This window comes from Haliotis asinina, chromosome 5, assembly GCF_037392515.1.
Source record: "Haliotis asinina isolate JCU_RB_2024 chromosome 5, JCU_Hal_asi_v2, whole genome shotgun sequence".
In the NCBI taxonomy this organism is placed as follows: Eukaryota; Metazoa; Mollusca; class Gastropoda; order Lepetellida; family Haliotidae; genus Haliotis; species Haliotis asinina.
Genome location: NC_090284.1, coordinates 17,485,559 through 17,496,982, shown reverse-complemented (window position 1 = coordinate 17,496,982; position 11,424 = coordinate 17,485,559). Strand labels below are relative to the sequence as shown.

At 39.9% G+C, this 11,424-nt stretch overlaps 1 protein-coding gene across 4 annotated transcripts in view; it reads right to left on the bottom strand.

Moving 5' to 3' along the window:
- Positions 1–1,463: 1,463 nt before the first annotated feature.
- Positions 1,464–11,424, bottom strand: part of LOC137283700 (sodium/calcium exchanger 2-like) — a 69,236-nt gene continuing 59,275 nt past the window's right edge. For all 4 annotated transcript variants that reach the window (XM_067815360.1, XM_067815358.1, XM_067815361.1 and 1 more), the window contains 7 exons: positions 8,236–8,423; positions 7,281–7,522; positions 4,778–5,010; positions 4,081–4,183; positions 3,057–3,235; positions 2,199–2,528; positions 1,464–1,736 (listed from right to left, as the gene is read on the bottom strand). In XM_067815360.1, coding sequence (XP_067671461.1) covers positions 1,497–1,736; positions 2,199–2,528; positions 3,057–3,235; positions 4,081–4,183; positions 4,778–5,010; positions 7,281–7,522; positions 8,236–8,423 — 1,515 coding nt within the window. In that variant the 3' untranslated portion in view covers positions 1,464–1,496. The remainder of the gene's footprint in view (positions 1,737–2,198; positions 2,529–3,056; positions 3,236–4,080; positions 4,184–4,777; positions 5,011–7,280; positions 7,523–8,235; positions 8,424–11,424) is intronic.

Sequence of the window (11,424 nt, the reverse complement as noted above, 5' to 3'; positions counted from 1 at the left end):
AAATCAAGCGTTCATGTTTATATCCTCTATTTAAAAACTTCACAAAATTCAGTATATAACAAATTTATATTTTGTAATACACATTCTTTGTAAATTACAAGTTTAGTACTTTACGGTGAGGGTTCTTCTGGGATTCGAACCCACGCTCTCTGAGTGAGAAACCAAATCGCTAACTCACAAAGTCAGTGACGAAATATAATCAGACAACGAAACTTTCACAAAAACTGGAAGTCTGAAAACTGATACTCAGCATCATATTCTTTGTGCACCCCTTGACAAGTGGAAACAATAAGTGCATGTTTAAATACAACTGCGCTGTCAAACGTTGAGTTGTATAGTATAACAGCCTGAAAAAACATTTTCATGACATGTCAAAGACACTATAGACAGATACAGTGCTACAAACTGTTTTTGCCTGATCAATCAATGACAATTTCCAAACTTATTATTGCAAAATACCAATAAGGTGTATGTTGATTTACAAAATAATCCTGATTCTAAAATACGCAATAACAGTTCGTAATGTCAGATAAAAATATATTAGACACTAATTAAAAAGGTCGAGGTAGTCTATCACAAGACTAACAGCATCCTCGATAACACAAGTTTTTCGGGACGGAGGTGACGTCATAATCAAAACCATCCCTATTATTTCTCGACCGTGTTATTATAGGTAAGCTATTTATAGCGTCGCGTATTTAGAATGGGTGTGATTGATCATACCATCAATAATTGATTATCGATACCCTTGATAATCGAGGAGTAACAACTCGCTCCTGTGTGAGGGTCAACGTCAACACCTCAGATGACAAGAAACTCTCCAGTGATGTTTTGATAAACATGTGTCAATGTACCAAAGAAGCAGAACGCTCACTGAAGAAAATACTAGATCGTTCCGAATAAAAAACAAAGTCATATCTAAGACTATGATTTGTTAAATTGGTTGCACTAATTATATCATGAACATATACCGCGAAACGTAAATAACACCAGGCACTACTAAGGTTTTTTCCAACAATATATGTTGGGAAAAGGCAGATACTAGTATCAACATTTTATATCACAGTTTGCAGGGGTGATACACCAATTAGAATGCTATACCTTGTGAACGTTTCTGTGAGAACGCTTCACGTACGTCATGGAGAGAACGCCAGTGAACACGTTTTCAATTGTTGACGTCAATATATTAACCACTGGAATTCAGTTATATCGAAATTCAAATTATTTGACCGGCGACAAGAGAGGAGTTTCATAAGCATCGTGACACTTCGATTCTGTATATTCTGGATATGCTATTTGCAACAGCTTCGAGAGTAATAACGTTGTGCTTGGTTGGCGTTACGTCGTTAAATGAACGTTAAATATTGCAGTAGATGTGGCACTACGATCGCTTTGAGAAACGAGGCACATATACAAAAATATCCCTTGCTTCAAACTTGCTTGATAAACTGGCTGTATTGATATTTCATGACTTCATGGTACTCATTTGACGTTGTTCAAATGACGTGAATGATTTTCTGGGCTTGGAGAGACGAGAGCACGATGTAGATCACCCACATTAAAAATACGAAAATGGCACTGGCTATCTTCCCGGTCTTGGGACCACCCAGTTCGGCTTTGCCCATGAAGGAGAGATTTCGACGTAGAAGGAGCACAGCTATGGCCACGATGGAGCAGATTGTGTAGAGAATGACAGAGAACACAAGAGATCCTTTCGGGACGGCGAATGGTTTCCCCTGATAAAAGAAGATGATTCGATCACACATTAGAAACGGTATAAAATCCTTGATATTAAAATGTCTGAACTGGGCGGTGAAGTATCCTAGTGGATAAAGCGTTTGCCCCTCACGCAGAATATCTTTTACATAGGTAAAATGTGCCATTATATTGCTTTAATATTGCTAAAATCAGCTTAAAACTGAATCACTCACTCTTCTGAAATGAAATATAACGCAGGATTCGAAAACACGATCTCCCCACATGGGAGTCAATAGAATCAAGAATGGTGGGGTAGCCTAGTGGTTAAAGCGTTCGTAACGCCGAAGACCCGGGTTCGATTTCCCACATGGGCACAATACGTAATGCCAATTTCTGGTGTCCTTCCCATTGATACTCTGGAACATTGCTATAGGCGACGTAAAACTGACCTCACTTTTTCGACAATTTGATCTTTCCTACAGAAAAGTCAGAAGCCATACCTGAACCTGCCAGTAGATGGTTGCTATCAGCCATGGAAAACCAAGTCCCAAAAACACGTTGACTGAGTTACTGCCGTTGATGTTGCCGATGGAACTGTCGGCGAACCTCTCCATCATTGCTGCCTGACGACTTGCGAATGTGTCCGGCATACTGGTGCCGAGTGCTACGAACGTAATGGCGGTGATGGTTGGGGACAGACCAATCAGACATCCGAATATAGATGCAAGGTCGCTGATGATAGCTGTCAGTAAGCCAATCATCGCCAAGGACACAAGAAAGGTTAACCAGCCCCCGCCGACAGATGGAGGTGGGACGAAAGCAAAAAGCACCTGAAAAGTGAAAACTGAAGTACAAAATGGATGACCGGAGAAGGTTCTGTTTGATACTAGAACGTCCAATAACGTTCGTCTTATCAAGTATGATGAAACAAGTTTCACTTAACGCCGCTTTCAACAGGTAAATCGCAGCGGATCCGTTCCACAGCACGGATGGGGTGATGGTTCCAAAAAATATCAACTTTATGTCAGAGTGATGCAAGCTTGGCACAACCATCATCTGAAAATATCTAATATTTTTGTCCGACAAAACAGTTAAACTAGGACTAAAGAAGGCAAAAGAGCGGTGGACATGATACGGTTGGTACATCGAAATTCAGTGACGGTCAAGTCACAGGTGGATGCACTGGTAACAAACATGAAAACAATATCAGGTCGAATTTTCGGATTCTAGCCATGGTTTCTGTCGCTTCTGGAAACGATACACAAGTTCGAGTATTGTAAATCATATATTTAATGATAGTGTATGTATTATTCACCAGGTCCTTTAACACATTGAGGACTGTTTTGTTTTTGACTCACCTTCCAAAAGAATGTGCAGAAATGCATGACATAGGCCATCGTGTTGGCGTTCTCGACGTCGCCGCCATTGACGTTCATGGCGTCGTGGAACTGATCCCTCCACGTGGCCGTGTCGATCTTCAGTCCGTCAAGATTATGTTGTGTTTTCTCCTGGATGCGGGACACCATGGCACTGAATTCTGAAAGGCAACAAATCACGTGGCTACCAGTTTAAGATTGCGGAGGAACAAAATTATGGGTGCGTTTACGACCATCACTGGTTCTTGACTATGGTAACTTAATTTAGTACAAGCACGTCAAAATAGCTTGGATGAGTGAGAACGTCATTTTTCAGGAAATATCACGTTGACAAAAATCTGCTCCACGTGAAAATGATTGTAGCTATTTCGGAAACAAACCCACCAGAACACAGGCAATGACCCCTAAGCTGCCTCACTACCAAAATGTTTAGGCTTGAAAAAGCGGATCAGTTCGATTAAAAACATTTGATAAAAACATAAAAAAGAAGAGAGTTTCAGAATGGCATAAGAATACAATGAACTGTGTTTGTTACTCATTTATTATGTTTTAAAATCCATGATATCAACAGTACCTTTCACACCAGGCAGAGTAAGACTGCATAGGGCAATGATTAGGTGAAAAACCCATTGTCAGCTAGACAATGGCAAATAATTATTTATGTGGTCAAGTAAAATAGTACTGTGTGCTGGATCAGTGGCCTTGGCCAAACCAAGATATGACGTCGAAGTAATTCGTCCAGCAGGGCTTCCTTACACCAGAAGCCTGTGTGGAAGTTGAGTAGGGTGCCCCAGAAAACTGTTACTGATTTAACGCTAATTAAACCGCCATTAGGGATAAGAGTTGTGCACGTCTGAATTAAAGGAAACGCTTTGACAAGACAATGAGCAGCCAATCAGCAATTCTTCAAAGCGTCGTTGTTGCCAGAGCGACCGTAACTTGGATACTTTACCATACCAGTCAGTGGTATCTCTGAGATCACTGTCAGAGTGATACTTAGTCATACCTTCATCGTTGATGATGGTGACAATCGTCCGTGATATCTTCCCGACTTCAGCGCCCCCTGTCGGAGAGGACAAATCAACCTGGAAGTTGGGTTCATGAGAGTCCTGGAAGCAAATGTACATTGTCTCTATTGATATGAACACGTGGAAGGTTGGGTACTAGCATACATGTTTGCTTGTTGTTTAACGCTCCACTAAGCAATATACCGATTATACGACGGTGATTTCATAAAACTGAGTCTGCAACAGTCTGTCCCGTGATTGACATCATGAGCACAGGACCTCATTGTACTACTGGATGTATAAAGCAGCTTTATAGTGCTAAGTCTGTCGTACGTCTATCTTAACATGAGATAGCTGAGAACCTCTTGGACAGCGGCCCCAAACAATAAATTGTGAATTCGAGGTTTGCTTTGCTTCGAGTGAAACACAAAATTTGCAGAACTTTCCATCTGGACTTAATTTGAGTGTGTGTTATTTACATAAGTTTGTTAACAGACAAAATAATTATTTTGAAATTGAAATCTGCTGAACAGCAAAAGAAAAAACAAAAGAAAACAACCCCAAAACAACAAGTTTTTAAATAGAAGACACAAAAATGGATATTTACTTTTAAGACATTTCGTGTTTCGAAATTTGCGTTTCTTTTGTTGTTCAGTACACGACCCCCGTTTATTTTTGTCCACGATCGTCACTTGCCTTGATTCCGTATATGTCGAGTGCGATGACCTTGCTGGTCTCCCCATGCTTGAAGCGGATCTTGTCCTCCCCTCCCTGGTATTCCTGGCCACTCTTGGCACTAAGGTCCTTCGTCTTCCACGTCACGGCGACTTCGCCGTCGGCGCCGTTCACCCGCTTGACCACCAGCTGGGCTTGACCACATCCTTCCTTCACGATGAAACTCGGCTTAGAGAACTCAAATTTCCCAGGCTCTGTAATTTTAACAAAAAGATGATGATGATGATGATGATGATGATGATGATTAATCCAACTGGTTCATCCGGTTTATCAAAAGAGCATGATCGGTTTCAGTGATATATCACTAATATGTATTCAGAATCAATCAGCGAGATGTGAATTTCAAACAGTTTATTGTGTTAAACAAAAGACACCATGGCAACATAACGTTATTGACTGACAGTTTGAATAAGCCTCTCCCCGAGTACGTCAAACGGGAGTAGCTCTGAACAGTATTCAGAGATAACCTTTACTCAATACTTATTCGATTATTTACAAATAAAAGAGAAGAGAACTTGCTATGTCTTCATATATATTTCCACAGAAACAGTCTTTGCCTCAGTTTTGCGCTTAAAAGCTCAATATTTTACAAAACGTATGTAAATATAACGGTTTTTTTTTTCTTTTCAAAATTAAGAGTCGCCCCCCTCAAGTTCCATTTACCTGTTTGCAACAGGAAACAATGCACAACTCGAGTTGCCCAATCAATCGAGTTGCCCAAACCATGAAAGCGTCAAACATATATTATTTATTTAAGCAGAGAAAACGTTTTTAATCGATTTTCGAAAGTGGCACTATAAAGATAAATACACCCGATATTTATCTTGTCATGTGACTCACACCCACATTAAAAAATCATATTATCAAAACAAACATGCTGTTGTTATGTCTGCACGTAAATACCCGATATCTCGAGGCACGAATCTGTTGGTACCGTGACAGTACATGTGTAATCTAGAATATCTAAGTCACTTACAAATATTTGTCAGTGTAAGAGCAGTTAAGCGGTATCGTGCGAACTTGAAATGTTTTTTAACTTCACATCATTGTTTTAAATCTTAGGTGGAGATGTCAACATTGTCCTGTTTTTAATCTTTTCCTGTATTAACAGTGTTGAATGAGTTGTGCATGTGAAGTTTTGAGTGCTTTTGAAAAAAAAATCAGTCAGTAATCATAAAATAGTCCTAAGGCGTGACGTCAGAAGGAATATGTTCTCTTCTATGGCAAATAATGTTCATTGCATTAATAATATGTAGTTTTTTACATATTCGTCCCTTCCCTTGTAAACACTTTTATTAAAAGATATATTTTCCTTATCTGTTTACGGAAGTATAGAACCCTCGTAACTTAGTAACCACATCTGATGTCAGAACAAACTGAAGACAGTATTGTCTGAAAGCAAATCTCCTTCCTTTTGAGAGACAGTGTAAACGCAGAGTGAGTGAAATTATTGATCATACAAATATTGGAATCGAACAAAAAAGTGGAAAAGTGTTCCCGGTTTCGATCTCTTATTCGTGCAGAAAAATCACCGAACACGACTTGCGACTCAAAACGCCCTTCGGCGTCGTTTTCCTTTTTCATGAATATGCATGGGCATTATGTAACGCATTTAATAGCGCCTTTATATGTAAAGATGGCTGGTTATCTTTTCAGAATGGCGACGCCTGCGTTGATGCATTCAAGGTGGTGTTTTATCACAATTGATTAAATGCTGGTGATGATTACACACTGCCATTTAAGAAAGTGATAAAATGTAATATATGTCATATTTGGAATTACGCTTTCTTAACAGTTTACAAATTCTAGTACTTTTTGGAGTTGAGTCCCATCCGAGATTCGAACCCACACCCTCAGAGTCAGGCAACCAATCGACAGTACAAAAAGTCAGTCGCTGCGCGGGTTAGGCGGTTGAGTTTGTGTGCTGGCGATTAGTTGCCTCCAAAAAAGAACTGAAATTTGTACTTTGCTAAGAAGGTGTAATCCCAAACATAACACGCCGTAAATGTTGGTTGTCTTGGTGATATGTTTCTGACAAATTTATGCCTAAAACGTTGTGAGCGCCCCATGGCAAAAAAGGGTATGGTTCATTGTTTGTTTTGGTTTCTTGTTACCAGCCGCACTCATCAGTATTCCACGGATATGTTTGAAAACGAAAATATAAAAGTCGGATAATTGCGATGGCTGGCACTTGCATTTACTTCGCTGTAACGGACGCGAAAGCGGAAACTATGAAGGAAATTTTTACTCATCAGTATTCCATGGTTATGTTTGCATGAAAATGAGAATGAAAGTATTTCAAAAGAGTTGGATAATTGCGGTGACTGGCACTTGCATTTACCTCGCTGTAAAGGACGGGAAAGCGGAAATTATTAAGGGATTTTTTGTTATTTGTGTCCTGTAAATGAACAGTTTTGACGGTCACAGGAAGATAGTGCATGAATGTCTGAAATCTGTCACCTACCGTCATCGTTGACAATGGTGACCTGGTTGATGGAGACTTTCCCCAAGACGACCTCGTCACCTTTGACCTGCTCTGGTTCAAGGAAAAGTTTCACGAAGAAGAACTCGTCCGGTTCCCAGACATCGTCATCCACGATCTCAACATACACGTCCTTGAGGCACTCCTTTGGCCCAAATGTCAGCTTTTGTTTGATTGGCTTGTAGTCGCTGCCCGCTTCCGCTGACCCGTCTATTGTCTCCACGCTGTGAAGGAAATAGTACACCACATCAACGGGATCAGATCGCGGTTAACTTACACGAAAACAATGATTATTTAACAAGGTGCCCATAAATACCGAAATGCAGTTGAGTCATTATTGCTCTCTGTGTGACAGCCTGTCGTGAAATCTAGTAATCGAGCATCCGGGCATCGAACTCCAAGAAACCATTGCTCTCTCTCTCTCTCTCTCTCTCTCTCTCTCTCTCTCTCTCCCTCTCTCTCCCTCTCTCTCTCTTTCTCTCTCTCGCTCTCCCTCTCTCTCTCTCTCTCTCTCTCTCTCTCCTGCACCTGAGCAACTAATACACATCTCATGACACCTTCTACATCTGCGACATCTACTGCGCCTGCTCTAATCACAACATGTACATCTAGCATATCTTCAGGCTAAAACGGAACCTGGCCAAAACGGCAACATTTGGACAGTGAATGATAAAAAATTGGATGATGGAATGAAATAATACTCAAACCCCACGTCTTACTGTGTCTTATCTATTATGCCGTTTCAGCTCAAAAATCTGTAGCCGTTTTCGCGAATATGATACAGTTTTCACCAGGCGAATTTGGTGCCGTGTTGGTCCAGAAATCAGTAGCCGTTTTCGTCAATATGGTGCCGTTTTCGACAGGCAGTTTTGGTACCGTTTTGCTGTGGTTCCGTTTTAGCGATAAACCCAACACCAACGGTGACAGTAACACGTACCCAACGGTAACGGAACACTCCACGTTTCCAGACCGTCTGACGCCGAGCCGCACATGACCTTCGTTCTCAAGGACGGCACAACTCGCAGCCGTGAACTCAATCACGGCCTTTTTTCCAGACTCAGAAATGTCAAGGCTGCTTTTCCGGATCCCAGCGTTTCCATTCTCGTACACGACGTTGTCGTATAACTGAAGTAAATGACGTAGGTGTCAGATAAATGAAGAATAAAGCTTGCAGTTACATGTACTTATGTAGGACCGATGTTAATTTTATTGACGATCTCGGGACACAATATTATACTCAGACTTACTGAAAAAGTGGTCTTTTCACTGAATGTTCACGTTGTGTTTAAAAAATCAAAAATGGCGTAAAATCATACAATACAATGTGTCAGTATTGCACTGCCCAACTTCTAATATGAGCTCAAAGATATACATTCATTCTCCTGTCTTAGTTGATCGTTTTCGGTCAGTAGTGGATGAAGTTAACACGTCACAAGCATGTTGAATTCTTGAACACAATGAAATACACGGGTGTATATCTGTGTCAGTTAGCCGCCATATAGCTGGAATGTTTGTGAGCGAGGCGTAGAACTAAACCTTTTATTAGAAATTAGAAATTAGAAATTAGAATCAGAAAGTATAAAATAACTAAAATATTTTTGCGTTTCGTAAAATAAACAAACAACAATGTTAAATATTGAATGCATTAAAATGCATAAGTAACAATATTTAATATTGCATGCAATTCCGGTAAGGTAATATACAGTATTATCAAGATTCAAATGTCTGAACTAATAAAGCATAGATGTTCATAACTGTCCCCAAACAAACATGGCATGGCATCAGCAGGTTACTTCTTCCGTTGAAATGACCTAATTGCAGATTAGGGTTAGATCAAATAGTATTTCACAGCCTTTGAGGTGTGACACGAACAACGCCTCATGGGAGAAACTAACGGTAATATGCACATGCAGAATTACAAATAAAATCAAGTGTTGTGTGTCGTCATACATGATGACTGCATGTACATGTTCTGTCTATTCAGTTGATAGATCCACTGCAAAATAAATCAGTATTAAGATCAATGCCATCTCGCATGAGAACTAAACCATAATGTGCTTGTGTAACGTAGTTGACAGATTCATGTCCAAAAAATGATCTTTTTACTGCTGAATGGCGTGCCTGTGCCAAGTCTCTTGTCAGAGAACGTGTTGGCTAATGGACTCGCTGTACTGAGAAGTGCTACAAGCAAGGCATGTTAAAAAACTGTCGATACAGAGCAATCGCTGGGGGTTTTTGCATGTGAATAAATTTTTAAAAAACACACATTTGTCTTTTTTCTTGAAGATTTGTTGTTGAAATGAGAGAGCGGCTATTATTTCTCCGATAAAGCAACGCTCTTACATGAATGTGCGTGTGTGTGAGCGTGCGTGTGTGTGTGTGTGTGTGTGTGTGTGTGTATGTGCGTACGTTTATTTATGTGCGTATAGTTGTGTGTAAGTTGAAACATATGAAACTCTACATAAAACATTTTGAGATGATCCCAAGTAAGATGTTGCTTATTTGTATCATTTTTTAAGTAGAACTGCAGCTGTCGTAGAAGTCGGTACAAATGCCAGCTGCAAACCCAGTTTAACTAAACAGGATACTAACCCTGTACCCAGTCCGTGAGGTATCCCCACAATGACGTGTGTAAGCCATGGTGATAACAACTACGGTGTTTAAAACTTTGGTCTTAGGCAAACCGGCATCGACCCAAACTTCCGCTCTAACTAATACACCACCGAGTAGCTGTCTCACTGGGCAAACGAGAGTATCAATGCAGACAACGCTAAAATTGAGACGGAATACGATAACTGGACATCTGTGGCTGCTGACCTTTTAATTGAATCTACCCCACTGTGACTGGATAGTAAACTGGAAACGCTGAAACACCTTGACCATTGTCCAAATCTTGAAGTGTTAGACAAAGACAACGGAGACGGTCCTATCTGACTGGTAACATTGATTGTCAGGTAACCACGGACGATGGATTGAAACAGCAATACACGATTTGTCAGAAAGTCTGGGTCATTACACGAATTTGTCATTTGTATTTGGAGACTTCAGACAAGGAACATTGGACACTTGGGGTGTTCCTGAAAAAGTCGCGTCACTGGTTAAACTGATGCCAATCTTTTAGTCGTTGGTGCAAATCTTAGATTCTTGGTCTTTATGATTTCTGGTTTATCAGAGCCATGCTTATGCCGTCTGGTTCCACCACCACTTCATTGGTAAATCTATAGAAGACTTTGGGCTTCCCACTCTTACCTGGCAAGAGCGGTTACCCGGATTCGATTCCATACATTGGTACAAAGCGTGAAGCCCACTTAAGTGCCACTGCTGTCATTTAATGGGAATAGTGCTGAAAGCGGCGAAAAACTAAACTCACTCACTGTTACCTGACGTACTGTCCAAACAGCATGGTTCAACCAAATTCAATTTCTCTGACAAAGCATGTCGCAATGTTGTACTGACGTTGTCTGTGTGTATTGTCTGTTTTATTTACTGAAGGAACTGTTTCAGTAATTGATATTCAAATAAAAACGCATGTGCGACAAGTTCTCTTTAATGCAATTATACTAATAAACGCTTATATGAATATGTATAACTAGTGTAAAACATTAATAGATGCCATACAAAAGAAGGTCTAGAACAGCCGATGTTTCATTTTTAATATATGGCTGCATCATATCTGATATATAATTATATAGTGGTAAAAAACATTATTTGATTTAATCTTGATAGGTCAGATTAGCTGCAGCCATGTGAAAAATAAAAAATTCAGCTGTTCTAGGACTTCTTTTGAATGTCATCTGCTAAACGTTTTAAGATTTTCAGTTGTTAATAGCTTTTGGGTTTTAGTCTAACCCATAACTAACTTGATCGTCTATGACACCAGCCAAAGGATATCTGTAGGGATTTTTGAAGATAAAATGATTCCTTCGAGATAATTCTGTAGATTCTGCGATGAATAAATTAATCTATAAATAGACATCTGAAAAAGACATTGCTGCAAAGGAAACCACTATGTTTTAAAGGTGATCGAAAATAAATTCAGCCACCTATACTAAACAGCAAAAGAAATGCCAGTTTCGAAAAAAATGAAATCTCATAAAAGTAAGCGTTCATGTTTACGTCTGTTTAA